Below are 22,444 nucleotides of genomic sequence, written 5' to 3'. Positions count from 1 at the left end.
TTTCGCACATCTTGCAGATAGGAGCACAACTGACTGACTTTCGAGATGGTTGGCCGAGGCAACTGCTTCCAGTCTTTCTCCACCACCGTCTGAGTCCTGAAGGAGTTTTCTGTCTCCAGCTTCTCTTGTCCAAGCTTGCTTTGTTTTATCAGTGAGTGTGAGTGTTCTGTTTCCTGCCCCTGAAACGAAAGTTTCTGGTAAGGGTCAGGAAAGGAGAGATGGGTTTATTCCTGATTATCTTCTGATTTAGCCACGTATTATTCTATCTTTTCCCTGGCATGGATGTCTCACACACTAAAAGGTGAAAGTGAAAGTAGAGATGCAACAAATTCACCCTGGATTATTTTAATGCAACTGTTAATAAGCTTAAATGCACAGTTGGTACGCAGTTTAAGAACAGGTAATACATGTTAATGCAACTTTTTGATTACAGTGAAAGGGAAATTCTAGTTAGATGCTTACCGTGGACAGGATACAGGACAACGAGCATAAACTGGGAGTGTGTGTCAATCTGGGAAGGTGACATGTCATCTAAAGAGAAATTTTACATAAAAATGGATACTGTACTCCTTATTTTCTCCTCAGCGCCTATCTTTTTTCTTTTTAACCAAAGTAGAAGTATTTTTTTCCATGAAAAATAGCTATAATATACCGACTTGCACTAACGCTACTAGATTATGCCTACATTTAACTTGACTCAGGTTAAGTTGATAGAAGAGAAATACAGGGAGAGCAAATGTGCATTGCAAGACAAGTGCTCTTAAAGAGCTGTATATTCTTATATATACATGTATACACATATAGCACATACATACTATAATATCAACAAAATGAACTTCTGTATATGAAAAAGTTTGATCTGGACTTGGGGCAGGATGTGAATAAAAGCCTGTTTATCTGAGTGTGGAAGAGTAAGGCCTGCATTGTCCCGTGCACATTGCTACACTCAGGGCCTTATGTTAATAGATGGTAACAGGGGTCACCACAGCAAGGCTCATCTATCCCTCTGCCTATTACTGTAAATAAAGTTTTATTGAAACACAGCCAAACTTATTCATTTATGCATTGTCTAGGCTGCTTTCACACTGCAGTGATAGGGCTAAATAGTTGCAAGAGATAGTATGTCCTGCAAAGCCTGAAGTATTTTCTACATGGTACTTCACAGAGAAGATATTACTTACCCAGGGACTGTAACTTTTGCAGACTGACCTTGAACATGACCTAATTTAATTCTCCCTTTTCAGTTCCCAGAGTACTGCCACCCATAAGACATTTCTGTTCATGGAGCTCCCATACTACAAGGTTTTCTTCCTTTGAGCCCCTTTTGAAACACCACCCAGACATGGACAGGAGACAACCATCTACTTCTTTTTAACTCAGTTGGGGAGTGGAGTCAGGAGTAATAATGGATGGGAACAATGGCTGGCACTTACTGATTACCAAGATTGTACCTCACAGCTACCCTTAGGTGGTAGCTTCTATTGTTATACCCACTTTACGGTTGAGGAAGCTGAAGCTGGAGAGGTAAAGTGTTTGGCTCTGAGTCATAAAGCTTAGATGTGGTGGAGGAAGCATTGAAATCTGCCCAGGCCATTCCACTTATCCCGTGCTGTATTCATTTATGACTCCAGAAGCCCTAGTTGTTTTGAGGCTGTGCCCGCAGTAAACCTTCAGCACGATGCTTTCTGCTGTTTCTACCTTCCTGCCTCCATTGGCGAACTCCCAGTAACTAAATATCAGTGATTGAAAATAGGAAGCAATTTGCAATCTGGATTGTTTCTAGACATTGAATGGATCTAGTTAACTCTCTCATCTTCCAGGAAATTTTCATTTTAATACCTTTTGGTGATTGTTATAAAAATAGGTACTTAGGTAAGTAATATTTCTCTAGATGACACAAACCCAGAAAGACTTTCACCTGCAGGAGATGTATGTGGTTAAGGGGGCCTGAGTGAGGCACTGGTGGTTTAAAACGTAGATTAGAAACTCCTCTGATCAGACAGCCACAAAACCGAAGCCAGAGAAGCCTCAGCCCCTGGACCACGTTGTCTTTCCAAGTCTGCTTGTTGCTGGGGCCAAGTTGAGGAGACCATTGTTTGTTTTCTCTAGATTGGAGAGCTGGATAGCCATTCTGTATGCAGATTGAGACCACAGCCAATCGTAGGCAACTCTGTTAGTGGGAAGAAGTCATCCTGTCTAGAAAGCAAGACTTAAATTTTAGAAAGGGAATTAATATTGCTCTGTTCTAGTAGCATAGCTGGATTTGGCCCTTAGAATTTATTTTCTAGTTAATTTGGGGTTTATTCTGGAAGCATGCATACTATGTAATAAAAATACATTTTTAAAAGAGTACTTTTTATTTAACTTGTATGGGAGAAAAAGGATAAACCTTTGCACTTACTGACGAAACAACTGTGATTCGTTCGGGGCATTGAACGAAGTAGGTGAACTGGTATTACATTAGTAAGAACGTACTCCTTGTTCGTACCCAAAAAGAGAAATAATTATACTATCAGATTTTAGTTGTCTGTAATTTTACCTATTCTGGAGTAAAAACTAGTTACAACTCCTGAAGTTCTACATTTCTGGATTAAATGATAATGGCCTTAGATTTATCTTTATCTCTGCACATTTATTTCAAAGTCCTTTGTTTAATTCCTTGCTTCAGCCAAAACTGTGAAAATGCAAACTCGATCATGACACCTCTTGCTTTAAATCTTGCCATGGCTTCCCATCCTTTCGGGATATCCCCGCCGACCCCCTTCAATACGCTTTTGGTCCTTGAGGATGTGCTCATCGGGCTCCTGCTAACTTCTCCAGCCCCAGCTCTCCTGCCTGAGGCTGTGCACAGCCTGTGGCTATTGATACCTGGAAGAGACCACCCCCTACTGCACCGCCTCTCTGCCTAGTTGACGTCTATGCACGCTTCAGGGAATACCCCAAGGACTGGTCACGTTCACCTGTTCTATGCTGTCAGCACATCTTGTACTTAATCCTCACAGAACTTTTCAATCACGTGTGAGCTTTATGCAGGCAGGAACTCAGCTTCCTAGCATTTTATTTTCAGGATCTCACATGGTACCTCTTGGATTGCATGCATGTTTTAATGTCTCATGTTCAGATGCTAGGATCTCAGCATCAATGTTCTTGTGGCATTCCTTAGTGTAGAATGATGAAGACATTGGCATTTAATACTGTGTGCTTTTGTTTACAAAAAATTGGGTTTTAGATACATAAAACATACAGTTTGAATAATTTAGCGCCCTATTTTAATGCTTAAATCAGTAAGACTTGGGATCTGAGGGCCAGTTTTCCTAAGCCCCCTACTGGATCACTGTGTTTCTTAGTGTGGAGTGAAGTTTTCTGTACTTAACTGGTTTCCAGAGATGTCCTGAGATCAGCTGTTTCCAAGCTTTCTACATACCAGCCCTACTGCATTCCAGATATATAAACACAAATATATATGTCATCTTCTGAGTAAAATGTTAATCTTATGAAAATGCGTGACCTTTAAAAATTTCTGTATATCTTAAGTATACCTGTTTTCTCTTCAAATACATGTAATTTCCCTCTCAGCTTCAATGGGAATATTTGCTATTTAAGGTTCTTATTTCCCAGGGATCCTTTAAAAATTTTAAGTTGTGAAGTTTTCATCAGTAATTAGCCATTGCTACTGTCATTCATACAAATCATCATATAATTTATTGAACAAGAAGATAAATAACATCTAAAACATTGATAATTCAAGGTACATTTTTCTCTCATTGCATTTCACTTGATATCTTCAGACACAAATTAGATGTATTAGTGTTGGTTGCTCTCTCAGCACAGAAGTAGAGACTGCTTTTTTCTTGACTGGCTAATGCTTACGACTTGATCCTTGATCTTTCTTTACCTGGTGTTTGCCAAGTACACCTGTAAACAGATCTGCGTGGTATTTGAGAGTGCAGGTGTAATTGCTTTAGATGAGCCCCTGGGTCCCTCATGAATTCAAAATGCTTTCAAGCCTTGTCACTGCTCGTCACCCTTCTCAGCACTCACTTGTGCCAACTGGGTCAGGCCCAGAAGAAAACAGAGCTGTGTGTCTGGCCATTGTATCGTTTCTGCTTGTTTAACTTTCTTTGACGTCAGAAGCTAGGACACCGGAAGAGGCCAGTAACTACTACACCATTGGCGAGGAACAAAAGATTATCTTGGCACCAAGTAATGGTGCCAAGTTTATTGAGTTGGGAAATCCACAGGCATTTAGCTGCCCAGGTGAGGCACAGCATATAAATCTTACGTAGAGGGACCAGGTATTATCTTTTGCTATGATGAAGTATTTTTTGTTTCTTTTGTTTTTCCTTTTTCTATCAGGTGTGAGAATCGCCAAAAGCGTTATGTTACAGTCTCTTGGCATAACCCCGAAGGTGCATCATTTCCACAGTATAGACCAAGCGAAGCACACAGGCAGATGGGGTCAGGGATGGAAGGTGGGACTCTGCCCGCTGCATGTAATAGTTCTTCCCCCAAATAGCTTTAAGTAAACTAAATTGTATAAGGTTATCTCATTTTTATCTTATTCATGCTTTCGTTCTTTTAAGGAGTCCTCTTGTAATGTGGGTAATCCTTGTAGCAGTAAAACATGTCCTCTTCCAAAATAATTTTTAAAAAATCTTGTTATATTACATATTCCTAAATGGAGGTATGTACTTAAGACCCCTGAAAACTGGCTCAGCACTTACTTTTGGTGTGAAGAGCTAGTTCTTCCCTGGAGAGCCCAACTCTGGAGCCAGATGGATTGAGTGGGAATCCTACCTCTGCTGACGGGACATACTTGCCTAAGTCTCCTCCTCAGTAAATAGGATACTAGTGATAACATCTTCATAGAGTTATCATGAGAATTAAATGAATAATATATGTAAAGGCTTAAATCGGCACCTCGACTACATATATAAGGTGATTGATAAATGTCTGCTTTGGCATATGAATGCTTCAGAATAACCTTTTGTTCCCTTCTAAAAAGAGTGGGTAGTGATTGTTAAGACTTACCTGATCATAAAAGTTTTATTGCATACTTATGGTGTCAAGCTATCAAGTAAGGAGGTAAGGAAGTATGTTAATATGGAAGAAGATGATAAAATACCCAGAGAGGAAACCATAATGCCAACTTTCTAAGCTTAAGCTGACTGTAACAAAGAACTGGCTTTGTAACAAAGAACAAGTCTTACTGGCTTCATGCAATGCAAACATTTTTTTTCTTATGTATCTGACAGATGGAGGTGATCAGGTAGCTCTCCTGAGCAGTCTTCTACCATGTGGTGATTCAGGGATCCAAGCACGTTCTATCACGAGGGTTAGCCATATTGGAGTTTTTCACTTCAGTGATGAGGATGAGGGAGAAAGTGGGAGAGAGTGAAAGAGAGAGAAAGGTGGGAAAGGGAGAAAGAAGGAGAAGGTGGAAAAGGAAGAGAGAGAAATTGAGAAAGAAAGTGAGAAAGAAAGAAAAAAGAAAGAATGAAGGAAAATGTGCTGAAGATTTTGTAAGTGATTTTAGAGGTCAAGCCTGGAGGTGGCAAACACATAACATTTCTGTACCTACTCCATTTTCTAGAACTAGTCACATGACTCCAACTATTGGCCAAGGGTTCTTGGGAATCAGATCTCCCTGTGTGCCCCGTAATGCAAAGCAAGATAGTTGAGTTTCCGTGGTAGAGTCCTGGCACAACAGGTAACCATGTGACGTATTTTCTGTTAGTGGCAGATATTTCCTATAATTATTCTATTTGTATACTTCACTGTAAACTATTTTTTAAATTCTCTGTAATGAATTCCGGGACCAATAAATGACCCAAGAATTTACAAATCATTATGTTTCTTTCTCATTTTAGAAATTTGTAGAAAGTGAGGGAATCTACTCAGATGTCTACTTCTGAACATTTTGATGTTGTACAGATAGCCAGCAAACAAGGATTTGAGGTGACGATATCTTTTTGTGTGTGTGTGTGTGATGGAGTCTCACTCTGTCACCCAGGCTGGAGTGCAGTAACACGATCTTGGCTCACCGCAACCTCTGCCTCCCGGGTTCAAGCGATTCTCCTGTCTCAGCCTCCCGAGAAACTGGGATTACAGGCGCTCACCACCACACCTGGCTAATTTTTGTATTTTTAGTAGAGATAAGGTTTTACCATATTGGTCAGGCTGGTCTTGAACTCCTAACCTCAGGCGATCTACCCACCAAAGTGCTGGGATTACAAGCATGAACCACTGCACCTGGGCTAGATGATGGTATCTTAATCTCCTCCTGACAGGCAGGATTCTATTAAAGAGCAGGTTTTTATGCTTTGCACCTTCCTGGTAGTCAGTAAATGACAAAGGTGCAAAGAAGTTAATGATCCATTGAAATTACGTCGGACAATCTACGAGTAGAGATTTTTCTTTTATTGCCCCCTAATAAATATGTCTTACTGTTGCAACCAGAATTTGTACTCAGTTCTGATGGGAAAGATAATGGCAGTTTTCTGTGTCTTATACCACCAAATGAGGAGACTTACTACTGCAGGTTTATTAATAATATTTTCCTTGAGCAGTTCTTTTGAATCATATTGGCCTCTGTACAGATCAAGCAGTTTGTTTATAAGAGTAAGCCTGGGGCCAGGTGTGATGGCACAGGCCTGTAATCCCAGCACTTTGGGAGGGTGAGGCGGGTGGATCACCTGAGGTCAGGAGTTTGAGACCAGCATGGTCTCAGAGACATGGTGAAACCCTGTCTCTACTAAAAATACAAAAAAAAAAAAAAAAAAATTTAGCTGGGCATGGTGGTGGGCACCTGTAATCCCAGCTACTTGGGAGGCTGAGGTAGGAGAATTGCTTGAACCTGGGAAGCGGAGGTTGCAGTGAGCTGAGATCACACCACTGTACTCCAGCCTGGGTGACAGAGTGAGACTCTGTCTCAAAAAAAAAAAAAAAAAAAAAAAAAAAAGAAAAGAAAAAGAGCAAGCCTGGGAGAGTTTACAGCCACATGGACACACCTTGGGGCCGTGCTTAACTAAGCTTCAGAGTTAATATGTACCTTATGTTTTTCAGTGTTTCCTAGATCTATGGATTGATTTCGAATCCCATTTCTTCTGCCAGAGTTTAGCTATTTAACACATAGGGAAGCAATATGATATTATGGTTGATCAGGTGGCCCACAGCGTGAAACTGAGTTTGAATCCTTATTCTGCCACTTAACTACCGTGTTACCATGGGCCCTATACAGTATGTGTTTGCTAGGGCTGCCTAGGTATTTGTGGTAAGAAGCATCACAAACTGGGTGGCTTAAATAACAGAAGTTTATTTTCTCACAGTTCTGGAGGCTAGAAGTCTGAGATGGTATCAACAGGGTTGGTTTCTTCTGGGGCCTGTCTCCTTGACTTGCAGATGGCTGTCATTTCCTGTGTCTTTACATGATCTTCTGTGTGTGTGTGTGTCTGGGTTCAAATCTCTTTTTATAAGGTGACCAGTAAGATTGGATTTGGAGCTACTCTAATGACCACATTTTAACTTAATTACCTCTTTAAAGACCCATTTCCAAATATAGTCACATTCTGAAATACTGGGAGAAGAAAGATGCTTCATGATGTTGTTGTGAGCATTTGAAGAGAGGATGCATACACTTTCCTCACACATTACCAGGAATATGGTGACTACTCGCTACATATAACTATTTTTATTACAATTATAAAGTGTATTCTATCTGTCTATGTCTTCTTTTCCAGTTGTGAGATGGCTCTCTGCATGGCTTTTCAATTACTGAGGCCTGGGATTATTGTCGTCTTTCTTGCACCCTCATAGCATCTTAAAATGCTGCCTTCCGCAGAATAATAGGGCAAAAGCCCAAGGAATGTTGATCAAGTGGATGGGTATGAATTTTGTGCTCAGGATTTCTGAGTGGTCTTCTGTGGCTGTTGCTTTGGTGTCACTGTGGTGTCACACCATAGATGGCTGTGAAATGCTCTCAGATTTCCTGGTTCCTGGAGTGGCCTGCCCAAAAACTAGAAAAGGACCTGAAGAAGAGTAATCTCTCCATGTCAGGGACAGGAGACAGAAGTCGTTGTGCATTGTCGGGGGAGTAACTGTAAAATCACAGAACCAGATCACCAAACATAAGAATTATCCACACATTGGAGGCAATTTTTAAATCAGGCAGTTTGTCAAAGTGGTTGACTTTCCTGCAATTATTAGCTATCCCCAACATTTCTAGGCTTAATGAGAATCAATGGAATTATTTGATGCTGGTTTTATGGTAAGTTATCATCTCATGCCTAAAGAATTGACTCTTCTCTAAATTTTTGGTATTTCTTGTTTCAACTGGTATAAATGTTCTTTGCTTTAAAAAAGTGCTGCTACTGTCACAACCCAGTCACAACCTGTGTTAAATACTAGCAAGCAGGGATCCACTAGGATCAGAAGAAGGCGGCCAGATTGCAGAGTCTCTGATATAAGTTGTCAAGGAGGCCAGTATGCAGCCCATCAATCCGGAGAAGCTTGGATATGCTGGGGAATAGTGTGCTTATTAAGTCTACACATGACTATAGTATCCATCCATAGCAGATGAGTTACACAGGCTTCATTAACTAGACACAAAGGGCATATTATTCATAGATCATGCTAGATCACTCTTAGTGAATGAGCTCTTAAACTGTGAGTCAAGGACACCACCAGCCTCACCAACGAGCTCCTTTATCCTCCATCAGATCAGCTACTGAATCTGGTTAATTTTTCTTTTGAAATACCTCTAAAAATGTTTGTCTTTTATTAAAAGGTTTTAAATAGTAACTATGAGGACTGTCACAAATAAAGAGTGTGATACAATAAGAAATATGTAGTTGGGCTTTGTCCCAGCTTCCTGGAATACAGCTCCTAAAACCCTTGGAATCTCCAGAGCGTTGAGTGTCTTTTGTATGGTAGTGAGAAGGCTGGTAGCTGGGAGCCCCTAGACCTTCAAGAGGGGATTGGACATGATTAAGACTAAGAAAGACTGACATGATTAGAAGGTTGGAACTTTCAGCCCCATCCCTGACCTCTAGGGAGGAGAGAGAAGCTGAAAATTGAGGTAATCACCAGTGGCCAGTGATGTAATCTCTCACATCTGTGCGGTAGAATCACCATAAAGCCCCCAAAACAATAGTGTTTGGATTGTTGCTGGGTTGGTGAACATACCGAGGTGCTGGGAGGGTGCTGTTCCCAGAGGAGGCATGGAAGTTCTGTGCACCCACACTCTGCTCCCATACCTTGCCCAAAGCATCTCTTCCGTTTGGCCATCCTGAGTTATATTATTTATGATAAACTGGTAAACTTAAGTCAAGTGTTTTCCTGAGTTCTGTGAGCCATTTAAGCAAAGTACGGAACCTAAAGAGGGGGGTCACAGAAACCCCTGATTTATAGGTGATTGGTCAGAAGTGTTGGTGGCAACCTGGAACTTGTGACTGGCATCTAAGTGGGGAGCAGTCTTGTGGAACTGATCCCATAACCTGTGGGGTCAGTGCTAACTCTGGGTGGTATCAGAATGAAATTGGATTGTTGGACACTCAGTGGGTATCTGAAATGTTGGAGAATTGGTTGGTATGAGGAAAAAATTCACACATTTGGTGTCAGGAGAATTGTGACTGACATCAATGCAAATGTATATTAAAATGTGAATTTATATGAAGTAATTTTTAGCTGACCATAACATAATAGTTATATTCATTGCTGTGGTTTGACTGTGTCCACACTCACATCTCATCTTGAATGGTAATCCCCTTAATCCCCATGCATCTAGGGACAGAGCTGTTGGGAGGTGCTTGGATCATGTGGGCGGTTTCCCCCATGCTGTTCTCACGATAGTGAAAGAGGTCTCAGGAGATCTGATGGTTTAAGGAGGAGCTCTTCCTCCTTCACTCCTCACTCTTCTCTCTCCTGTTACCATGTGAAGAAGATCCTTGCTTCCCCTTTCGCCATGATTGTAAGTTTCCTGAGGCCTCCCAGTCATGTGGAACTGTGGGTCAGTTAAAACCTCTTTTATGTATAAATTACCCAGTCTTGGGTATTTCTTTATAGCAGTGTGAAAATGGACTAATACACCCACTGTTATGACCATAAAGGCTGAAACATGTCTTATTAGGGGTGGGTGAAACATGGAATTAAGTAACTGATTTAATGTTACCTAATTGTTCTATAAATTGATTTATCTTTCTATTAAAATTTAGAAAAAAAAAACACAGCAGGAACAACAACAAAATCCTTCCTTATTAGTCACTTGCTGTACATTTTCACTGTCCTCACAGGTCCCCATCTCCTGTTGTGGAAAAAATCCAACCATATCTCCTGACTGCTGTCTTCCCTTCCTTCCGATCATTGTATGATTGCTGGTTTTTCTTTCCTTAGTTCTTCATTTATGTTTCTTTTTCTTAAAAGTCCCCTGCAGAGTTGCCTTTAACATTTCATAATTTGTTTAATTTTTCTTTATTTGGCAGAGAAGAGCAAGTTAGTACCTTGTACCAAAACATCAACCTTGTGGAACCGAGATTAATTCAACCATATGAACATGTTATAAAGAACTTCATCCGTGAGATCAGACTTCAAAGCACAGAAATGGAAAATTTGGCCATTGCGGTGAAGAGGTATTGAAGTCCTTCCTTTATAAGTGGCCTGTGGGTGCTTTAACTTGCTCTCTGACCTGGGCGGCAAATGGACTGAACTGCATTGTCACGCTATGATATTGGTGGACTTACTGAGCTTCAGGAGTCTAGAGCTTTCAAAATTAAGCCAACACTGGAGAAGTAGGTCAGCTACCAATCAATCAGTAGGTCATCATGATCCTATTATATAAACTCTTCAGGATCAATGACTTGATACAGAACAATTAAGAGATGTATCTTACATCTTGCTGCTTAAAACACACAGGAGAAACTTTATCTAGAGAAGTAGGTGGAACACTGTTTGAAGCCTGGCCTTGTTACCTACATGTATGAGACTTTGCGAGCAGGTTACTTAATCTCCCTGAGTTCAATTCCTGCATCTGTAAAATGAGGATGAATATCTTCACGTCCTCTGGGTGTTAAGACTTAGTGGATGATGTCATGGGTGAGCCCCTCACACTGCCCACCACATGGGTGCTCAGCAGTACTGCTTTGGCTCTCTCTACTCTCTAGCCCTCCTCACTTGGCCCTCCCCCTCTGAACTGAAAGCCAAAGGACTATTAAACTCTTACTCTAATACAGTTCATATAAGCCATAGCTAGCTTACATAGGATATCTGATTGGTGTTAACAGCTATATCATGCAAAAAAAGAATTTATATGTGTTGCAGTCCAAACATCAGCCTCTTTGCCCCCTGGAAAAACTGCATTCCTTTAGCATATATTGGGAAAAAGAGGGCATTGTGCTTGTCACAGTTCTGGTGTGTTGTGCCCCACAGATGCTCCTTGCTGCCATGTGCTCCACCTGCAGCTCCCAAGATGCTGTGCACCCTGCTGGTTTCTGCCTGTAGCTTATAAACGCAGCACTTTTAATAGGAGGCTGCCCTGTCTGCATAGGGGCGGGTGACTTGTCTTCAATTCTGCTGTCTCTTTATCCCTCCCATCCACATGATGCTGAAACTATCTAGCTGAACCTTCGGAGTAACTAAAGGACATTATAATATAGGAAAGAAAATATTTTAAATTCTTGATACAAAATAGGACCTTTCTTATAGTCCTAGAATCAAGCAAAAGTTAATCTATTCACAAGGGACTTCTTATGAACATTTTTAGTACCTGACTGACCGTTTTTCTCTCAAATTAGCCTTCTAGGGCCTTCCGGTAGGATAAAGCGTGGTCCTCAGAACTCCAAATTCTGTAGAGCATGCTGGAGTGTGGATCAGAGTCCCAGAGTTGGCCTCTTTTGACATGTGACAGGCAGACACACACATTGATTCTTCAGAGCACCCAATAAGTATTAAAACAGACAAACTCACAGGTATACACATAGGTACACATATACAGACCCACACAAAGGTATGTGGGTATACACACATACACATGCCCCTGTCTGAATATAATACCATGTACACCTATGAGGGAAAAAAACAGACTGGCGTGCTTGATGTTCTCATTACCAGCTAGGCTGCTTTTTCACGGTGGAGTGAGTACATCACATTAATTAGAGCTGTATTGGTTTCCCCATCCACTCCCTTCTGTGCTGCTGGGGCCATCCAGAGCCAGGCTCTATGCAGAGCCTAAGTCTCCTGAAGGCTCCTTTCTTAGCTATCAGAGACGTCAGGAAGTATTTAAATGGCTACTTGTAAACCATTCCTTACATTCTTAGCCGTCCATCCTCACCTCTATTTTGGATTGGGGGAGGGTTTTGGCCATTTTGCTCTGCACTGCACCCGAAGAATGGGTTCCCAGTGTCCTGGTGGGAGCCCTGGACTAAGGTCACAGTGGGCAGACATTTCACTAGAAATTAGAAATTGCTGGGGCAAGCACTCTGTCATTATGCATCACCCTGATTTGCAAAAGAAGAAAAACGTTGCTCAGAAGTGAAAAGGGCAGAGAGAGTCCATTACGGAGCAGTCCCAGATGTGTGGGATGGGATAGCTAGAAGAAGTAGGTGGGAAATGATCATAGCAAAGGGAGAAAGGATATGTGCCTTAGCCATTTACAGTCCCAGAGTTGACCCAAAAAACCACCAGGCATTGCTATGGAGATACATAATTTCTGGACCTCAAATAGCAGGTATTTATAAGCAGAAATGAACTGATTTCCCAAGTTTGGTTAACATAACCTTAGACAGGCTATAAGCTGAGGAAAAAGTAAATAGGAACAGAAAATAATAATGTTACTGAAAACTTTACTTTGGGGTCTTTTTCCTCCCATAATATTTCCTTGGAGTTTTATGTGGAAGCTGAACCAATGCATGAATAAATTGTGTTGTGAGGGAGTAAATAAGTCAAAAGCAGGTAAGTTGCTATAGCAGAGACCCATCAAACTAGAAGACAAAAATCTTCTATTTAAGCCCTATCATTTATTAATAGCATGTCATTTGTCCAAATGAATCACCTCTAAAGCTCATGGTTTAGATGCAAATCAATGTGCTTTGCCTCCATAGAGATGTGATTTATAATCGCACTCGTAACAGAAACAAAATTTTTCTAAAAGGTAACCTTATATACATTCTAGAACTTTAGGGGACAAATAAGAAATAATGATTGAGATCTTTTTTTCCCTTCTCACTTTAACATATAACATTGTGAGTTTTTTATAGTGAAATTTCAAAATTATATCTAACCATCACTTTGCCACGGAGTTCTTTTTTTAATCCAGGATTGTAACTCAGTCATGACAGGAAAAAAAAAAAAAAGATTCAGAATTTATTGAGAGCCTCCCAGCACTTTTGATATCTTTATTCTTTGCCACAATCTAGTTTAATATCATTTTATCCAATGTATTCATTTATTTGATACAGTCAGGTACCACATCACGATGTTTTGATCACATAAATGACAGTGGTCCCATAAGAATATAATCCTGTATTTTTACTGTATCTATTCTGTGTTTAGGTACACAAATACTGGCCATTGTGTTCCAGTTACTTGCAGTATTCAGTACAGTCCATGCTGTTCAGGTTTGCAGCCTAGGAGCAATATGCTATACCGTATAGCCTAGGTGTGAAGTAGGCTCTACCAGCTAGGTTGGTGTGAATACTCTGTGATGCTTGCACAATGACAAAAATCTCCAAAAGACACATTTCTCAGAATGTAAGCTAGTTGTTAAGGAATGCATGACCGTATCTAGTTTTAAAATGATTTTACACCAAAATGGTCAAATTGCCAATCTCATTTTGTTATGTAGATGGAATGGGGAATATCATTTTGAATGGTGTGTTTCTCTTCATCTGTAATATATAGGGCTTCACATAGATGAGTCTGAAGTTTCTCTTCATGTTTCAAGTTCAAGAGTGTAATGACAAGGTGTGCATCCTTTTGAATTTCAGAGCCCAGGACAAGGCAGCTATGCAGCTGAGTGAGTTGGAAGAGGAAATGGATCAGAGGATTCAGGCTGCAGAACATCAGACACGGAAAGACGTGAGTTTCTGGGTTGGCCATTCATTCAGCAGATCTTTATGAGGTGCTTTCTGTGGAGAGGGCCTAGACACTCTTCTGGGTATCATGCATGGGTACAGCAAGTCCAGCTTCCCGCAGATCCTCCCAGCAAAGGAATTTTTACTGGTGGTGTTTTTTGGGGATGGGGTAAGAAGAAATAGAAATAATAATCAAATAAAAAAGTAAAGCAAATAAGTTCAGATAGTGACAAGTACAGTAAAGAAATAACGTGCAATAGTGACTGGAAGAGGAGGCAGCTTAGGTTGGGGGTTAGAGGCCTCTTTGAAGGGGTAACATCAGAGACAAAGCCTTGGGAGAAGGCAGAGGCAGCCTTCATAGAGAAGGTGACTTGACTTTCCATACCTGTGTCACTGCCCACACCCGCTGCCCACTTTAAATCTAGATTAGAGTGAAATTAAAATTCTGTCTTCAAACTTTGGTGTTTTATAATGGAATACAGTCATCACTTGGTACCCAAAGAGATTAGTTCCAGGACTCCCCCGCAACCCTGCATACCAAAATCTGCATGCTCAAGTTTTTATACAAATAATGTATATTTACATACAACCTACGCATATCCTCCAGTATACTTTAAATCATCTCTGGATTACTTATAATACCTAGTATTTAACACAATGTAAATGCTTTGTAAAGAGCTGTTATACCGTATTTTTATCTGCATCACTTTTACTGCTTAAAATACTTTCAATCTTTAGTGGTTGAATTCGCAGATGCAGAACCCGTGGATATGAAGGGCTGACTGTATGCCATTATTCAGCATTACAGGAACCATTTAAAGTTAAAAGTGATACGTTACCTTCAGTGATTTCCATTGAAGAAAGAATTTTTTTCTTATATTTTTGGGTGATTAATGTTTATTGAAAACAGAAAATAGACAATGCTCGGTTAAAAATGTCACTTTTATTTATTCATTCACCCTGTTAACACTGAATGGCAGCAAAATAATGTGCAAGTGGCCTGAACGTTGGCATCTGGGAGACCTCAGTTTGCATCCTGGCCCTGATCGTATCCAGGTGACATTGGGAAAATAACCCAACCTCTGAGCCTTTGTTATTCCATCTCTAAAATGGGATAATGCAACCTACCTGCTTCACGGGAGTTAAACATGATGATCTATATGAAGTGCCCGCCACAGTACCTGCAATGTGGTGGCTGCACCCTGGTTGTTACTGTCCTGCTCTTTCCTGTGGCTCTGTGTATTCTTGATTCCTTTTAGATTCTTCACCTTAAATGGCTTTACTGCATATATACCCTGGGGTGTCTGTCTCCTTATACAAAGTTTAATAAGAAGCTGGACATCATATTCAACTAGATAAATGGTTCAAGATTCATGGTCCAGCTTCAGAGCAATGGATCACCCCTTCTGCTAGCACTTTCCTTTTGGTAAAAAGGAAAGAGGAAAATCATTTTTCTACCTTTTTTCTCTCTCCATCTGCTGTGTTTCATCTGTGTACTCATTCATTCATCAAACACATATCAAGCACATGTGTTATTCTGTCGTCATATGTTACTGCTTCTTCTAGATAAATGCCTCCCAAATTTGTTGCTGGTAATGAGGATATTACCATGGCCCCCACCTTTTAGAACTTCATGTTTTGTTAATTACAACATCTTTAGTTTCCTTGGCTTCAGTCCGGAGGTGGCAAACCCATGCATCTGTGGCATCATTATTCCACAGCAATGACACATGTGGCCTGTAAGTCACCATATACACGTGGTCTCCACACCTCAGCATGCCAGTCCAGGACCTCACCGCCAGCTGAGCAGCTTTGGCACTGTGAGGAAACTTGTTTGCCTCTCCATCCCAGTGTCCACCTCACACCTTTCTAAAGATAGCTTCTCTGGAATAACATGCCCAGGCCAGTCTAAGATTTTCCCTCATTTCCTTCCATTCCACACGGCTCCCCTCAGCTCTCCAGGGTTCTTCACCCCCAGCTCTGGCCCAGTGGCCTTGCTGTGCCTGACTCTGCTTTGTCTCCAGCTGTTTTCTTTGCCTTGATGATTATCTCCTCAATCCTTTCCTCCTTCCCAAATTCTGCAAAGCTCAGAGGAACCCTCACTTTCTTCTTGATGCCCTCCCCTGCTCCTCTAGCCGCATTCACCTTTTCCTGACCTGGACTCCTATGGCATATATAGCATATATTGCCTTGCTTCAGTTTTTTTTTTTTTTTTTTTAACTGTAACAGCTTTATGAAGGTATAATTGGCATGCAACAAACTGCATATGAAGTACAGTATATGTGAAGTTTGGACATATGTACGCACCGTGAAACCATTCCCACAGGCAAGATCATAGGCATAGCTATCCACCCTAGAAGTTTCTTCATGCCCCTTGAAGGCATAACAAGCCTTTCTTCCTCCTTTCTTTGCCCCTTTTTGCCAGATAATCATTGTTCTATTTTCTGTCACTGTAGATTAGTTTGAAGTTTTCAGAACTGTATAGAAATGGAATCATGAAGTATATACTATTTCTTGTCTGGCTTCTTCCACTCAACATAATTATTTTGAGACGTATCCATGTAATCAATAGTTTGTTCTTTTTCATTGCCGAGTAGTATTCCATCATGTAGGGGTACCACAGTGTTTAGCCATTCATCTGTTGAAGGACCTTTGAGTTATTTCCAGGTTTTGGCTATTGCAAATTAAGCTGCTATGAATATACATGTGCAAGTCTTTATAGAGGCATAGACTTTTATTCCTCTTGAGTAAATTCCTGGAGTGGAATGGGTTGATCATCTGTGTAGATGACTGTGTATTTTTGTAAGACACCGCCAACCTGATTTCCAGAGTGGTTGTACAGTTGTGTTTCAATCAGCAGTATATGAGAGTCCCATTCTTTCAGCATTCTAATTGGTGTGTAGAGGAATCTCATTGTGGTTTTAACTTGCATCTCTCTAATGAATAGTTGTGTGGAGAATCTTTTGTTGGGTTCATTTGCCATGTGTATAATTTTTTTTTTTTTTTTGCTGAAGTGTCTTGTTAAAAATCTTTGGCTCATTAAAAATATAGTTTTTTTTTTTTAAATACTATGTTTTGAGAGTTCTTTTATATTCTGAATGCAAGTCTTCTATCAGATACCTGATCTATAAATATTTTCACCCACACTGTGACCTGTCTTTTCATTCTCCTAACAGTGTCTTTTAAAGAGTATAAAGTTTTAATTTTGATTAATTGTAATTTACCAATTTTTTTCATGGATCATACTTTTCTTGTGGTCTTTAAAAATCTTTAACCCAAGTTCACAAAGATTTTCCCCTATGTTTTGTTCTATAAGCTTTATTGTTTTAGGTTACATTTAGGATCTATTTTGTATTTGGTGTCAAGATATGGATCAATGTTCATACTTGTTTTTTGCATGTAGATATCCAATTGTTCCCACACCTTTATTAAACAAGAGTAACCATTTTCCACTGAATTGCTTCTGCACTTTATCCAAAGTAGTTTATTCTATGGATGTAGGTTTATTTCTGGGTTCGGTGTTCTGTTCCATTGATTACTTTGTCTATTGTTATGCTAATATTACATTGTCTTGATACCTATTGGTTTATAGTATGTCTTGATACCTATTGGTTTATAATAAGTCTTGAAATCAACTAGTATTAGTTCTTCAACTTTGTGCTTTTTTTGAAAAGTTGTTTTGGCTATTTTAATTGCTTTAATTTCCATAGAATCAGCCTTTCAATTTCTTTTTTTAAAAAAAAGCAAACAAAAACTCAAAGTCTGCAGGGAGTTTGACTGAACTTCATTGTATCTATAGATCAATTTGGGTAGAATTGACATCTTAACAATATTGAAAATATGATTTATCTATGTCTTCTTTTAGCAATGTTTTGTGTTATTCACTGTACAGATCTTATATATCTTAGATTTACTCAGTATGTCATATTTTGATGATCCTGTAAATAGTATTTTTAAAATTTCAATTTCCGATTGTTCATTGTGAATGTATAGAAATACATTTGAGGTTTGAGTATTTGTCTTGTATTCTGTAGCATTGCTTACATTGTTTGTACACAGTGCCTTTTTGTTGGTAGATTTTGTCAGATTTTCTAGGATGATGATTATGAAATACATTAATAATAACAGTTTTGTCTTTCGAATTTGGATGAAGCTTTTTATTTTTCTTGCCTTATTGCACTGGTTAGAAGAATAAAGGAGATGAGAACATTGAATGTGATGTTAGTAGTGTAGTGTTCATAGATGCCTTTATAAGTGGAGTAGAATCCCTTCTGTTCCTAGTTTGCTGAGTATTATTGTTGCTGTTGTTTTAATCAGGAATGGATGTTGAATTTTCTCAAATACTTTTTCTGTCTTACGATCATGTTTTTTCTTTTTTAGAATGTTAATGTGGCGAATTACATTGATTGATTTTTGAATATTAAAACAAACTTGCACTTGAGATAGGCCATAATTAGTGGTGATGTACTATCCTTTCTATAGATTGTTGAATTCAGTTTGCTAAATTTTACTTAATGTTTTTGCATTCATATGCAGAAGAGATATTGGTTTGTATTTTTAATGCCTTTGTCTGATTTTGCCATCAGGCAAATTCTGGTCTCATAGAATGAGTTGGGACGTGTTCCCTCCATTCCAGTTTACTGGAAGTTTGTCAAGAGTTGACCTGAACCACTACCATGCCTCACCTGCATTACTGTAACAATCCCTTATCTGATTTCTCAGCATCTACCTGTCGCAGGTTTGGAATGAAATAGGCTAGTGATCATTTCCTTTATTGAGCTCTTGATAAAATCTTTCTTTTCTTTTTTTTTTTTGAGATGGAGTCTCACTCTGTTGCCCAGGCTGGAGTGCAGTGGTGTGATCTCGGTTCACTGCAAGCTCCGCCTCCCGGGTTCATGCCTTTCTCCTGCCTCAGCCTCTCCAGTAGCTGGGACTACAGGCACCCGCCACCACGCCCGGCTAATTTTTGTGTATTTTTTTTAGTAGAGATGGGGTTTCACCATGTAAGCCAGGATGGTCTAGATCTTCTGACCTCATGATCTGCCCGCCTCAGCCTCCCAAAATGCTGGGATTGCAGGTGTGAGTCACCACGCCCAGCCTAGATAAAGTATTTCTAAACCCTAAAATGTTTATGTTTGGGTTTGTGGCTGTGGATCTAATGAAGAGACTTGCAGTCAAGTCCATTTTGATGCCAGGAAGGCTGCCTCGTTAGTACCTCATTGTGAGACCTCTGTGTCTTCATCCACATGTGAGGCAGGCAATACTTGTTGTCTCACCTGTAAAGCTGGATGAAGTTAGCTTTTAAAAAAAGTTACCTTAAGGGAAGATATTGCTCTTCTGCTAAGCATTTCACATGGATTATTTAATTTACATGGATTATTTAATTTATATAGATTATTTAACTTGGATTATTTAATTTAATCCTTACAATAGTTAAAAAGAAAATGGAGGCATGGGTAAGTTTAGCAACTTGCCCAGGCTCCACAGCCAATGAGTGGGCAGTGAGACACACTACCTCTGGCAGGTATTTCAGAGCCTTCGTCAGAGAGGCCCTACCTTACCCTCTAGCAGACTGACTTCCTGCCACATCTCCCTGTGTTTTCTTTCTTTTTTTTTTTTTTTGTATCATTTCCTGAAATTGTCTTTCTGTCTCCTCCACTAGAATGCATGAGAACATCAGTTTTATTGTCCCCCTCTCTGTCCCCATGTCTCCAGTCCCTTAGAACCATTGGTTGGTGATAAGTGAATATTTGTACACTGAATTTTACTGGCTATCAACATAAAACTATTTGAATACTGAATGTAAGATATAAAATTATATAATTTATTAAGAGAAAAGGAAATTTAGAGATGTTTCAGCCCATGGGAACTTCTGAATGGCAATCCCCTGACCTCCTGGGGTGCCTTATTGCCATTCTCTGCTCCAGAAGAGAAGGACACCCCTGAAAAGTACCAGCCCACAGGGAAGCACTTTGTGTATCAATTTGCAGTGATGTGATTGGGGTTTAGATAAGGGATCATCTCTAGGGAAAAGGATGCATCCAGGATGCCTTCTTGAGTCCTGATGACATGATAGGATTCCAGTAAGCATAGCAGCCCTTCACTGTGCCATATCTTTTAACTAATTATAGCAATAATTAATTAATTGATTGGTGTGTTACGGCCTCTATCACAATGTGAGTAATAGTCTTAGAGGTGTTACTCCTGGGTGAGGTGTGTATGTACGTTGTGGGATTCTGCTCTTCTGTAAGTTTTGTAGGCCTCCATTCCAAAATTGCGGTACTTCTGAAGTCAGTTGATTTCCTTCTGATATCCCTTCTCACCCTCCCTGTGTAGGAAAACTGAAGTCAGCCTTAATTTGACACAAAATGTTTCTCACCTGTGGGGTTTTGAAGGTTGTTTAAGAGGGTGAACCTATTTAAATGAACACAATATATTTTTTTTTCCTTTAGGAAAAACGCAAAGCTGAGGAAGCCCTCAGTGACCTCAGACGTCAGTATGAAACTGAAGTAGGAGATCTGCAGGTGACCATTAAAAAGCTAAGAAAGGTAGGCATGTGGCAGCTGGACTTTTAGGAACAGCCTCAGCATCTCAGTGTATCTAAGTCATTAACAACCAAAAACATTTGGAATCCTATTGAAGTGGCACATAGATCAGATTTCAGAATCAAGGAATTCCTTGGAAAGACCTTCTTTTCTTTTCTTTTTTTTTCCTTTTTCTTTTCTTTTTTTTTTTTTGAGACTGAGTCTTGCTCTGTCAACCAGGCTGGAGTGCAGTGGCAAGATCTTGGCTCACTGCAACCTCTGCCTCCTGGGTTCAAACAATTTTCCTGTCTCAGCCTCCTGAGTAGCTGGGATTACAGGCACATGCCACCACGCCTGGCTAATTTTTGTATTTTTAGTAGAGGCAGGGTTTCACCATGTTGGCCAGGCTGATCTCGAACTCCTGACCTCAGGTGGTCCGACTACCTTGGCCTCCCAAAGTGTTAGGATTACTGCGCCCGGCCTGAAAGACCTTCTTTTAAGAGCCCCTTGAGTTCCTCTTTATTTTCCAGGGGCCACCTGTCTTTTTCATAGATCTGATAAATATTTTCTGATCCCTTCAACCGTTGTCCATAAAACTTCAGTTTGCTTTCCTTGGTCTTCACCAGCTTAGTACTCAAGTCCTTCGTGTCTAGTGGACTGCATGCCTCATGACTGTTTTTCTTGGTCATGTCAAATATCCCTGTGTCCCTATCCCTAGCTTATTGCAAAGTGCATGGTAAGTATTTAGGGAATATTTATTAAATGAAATGAATATTGCTCTTCTAAGTAGAAAATTTCAGATCTAGGGTACCCTGATCACCAAGAGTCACCTGTTTTTGAAGAAGAGCAGAACTTGTTGAAGTGTGAGCAAAGATGTGATTAGTGTTTTTTTTTTTTTTTTTTTAATGTAGTTTGTTTTTGGCTTTTCCTCTATTTGGTTTCTAATGAGCAGGTTCTGTTTGGCTCAGTCATATCTGGCAGTTGTTTACCAGGTGGCTCTGTAGGGAGTGGAGGGGAGGGGAGGGATGCATATCATTTGTTGATTTCCATGGTATAAATACTCCTGTCATTACTGATTTCATGCTACCAAGTTGATATCACTGAATTTAAGGTTGAGAAGAGATGCTTAAAGCAGACTCTCACCTGCCGATACAGGCTGGCTCCAGCACTGTACTAGACACACTTCTTGGATCTGTTTTTCGTTTTTCCCATAACTAATGGGAATGTGTTAGCTAAAATGAAAATGGATAATTAAAGAAGGATCATCCTTGCTGGGCATGGTGGCTCATGTCTGTAATCCTAACACTTTGGAAGGCTGAGGCAGGAGAATTGCTTGTGCTCAGGAGGTCAAGACCAGCGTGGGTGACATAGTTGAGATCCCACCACTGTAAAAATAAATAAATAAATTAATTTAAAAAATTAACTGCATGTGATAGCACATGCCTGTAGTCCCAGTGAGTCAGCAGGCTGAAGTGGGAAGATCACTTGAAGCTGGGAGAGCAAGGCTGCAGTGTGAGCCATGATTATGTCACTGCCATAAAAAATCATTTCTGAAAATGGTGATGAGATTAAGTGACAATTAGCTATACTTTGTATTTTATACACTATTGCAATGTAAACCTCTGGGATGATTAAGAATTCTCCCCAGTAGCCTCCTTAGAAAATTAACATCAATTTGAACCTTATATCTAATTTTCAAAAGTTATTAGGCCATGCATACTATGCTTATATTACAGAATTGAATAGACCAGTCTTCTGTTTATGCTAGAGCCACAAATTCACCGAGTCAGTGCCCTGACTTATTTTTGTGGCTTCCCAAATCTTTAGTCTAAGGGAACGTCTACAAGAAGAGATGCT

The 22,444-nt window shown here is 40.0% G+C and overlaps 1 protein-coding gene across 1 annotated transcript in view; it reads left to right on the top strand.

The window, feature by feature from the left end:
- Positions 1–22,444, top strand: part of RASEF (RAS and EF-hand domain containing) — a 78,572-nt gene that overhangs the window by 21,698 nt on the left and 34,430 nt on the right. Inside the window, exons 2-4 of the mRNA XM_001104352.5 lie at positions 10,479–10,625; positions 13,977–14,067; positions 20,516–20,611. Coding sequence (XP_001104352.4) covers positions 10,479–10,625; positions 13,977–14,067; positions 20,516–20,611 — 334 coding nt within the window. The remainder of the gene's footprint in view (positions 1–10,478; positions 10,626–13,976; positions 14,068–20,515; positions 20,612–22,444) is intronic.

Source organism: Macaca mulatta, chromosome 15 (assembly GCF_049350105.2).
Source record: "Macaca mulatta isolate MMU2019108-1 chromosome 15, T2T-MMU8v2.0, whole genome shotgun sequence".
Classification (NCBI taxonomy): domain Eukaryota; kingdom Metazoa; phylum Chordata; class Mammalia; order Primates; family Cercopithecidae; genus Macaca; species Macaca mulatta.
This window is presented reverse-complemented; position numbering and strand designations above follow the sequence as displayed.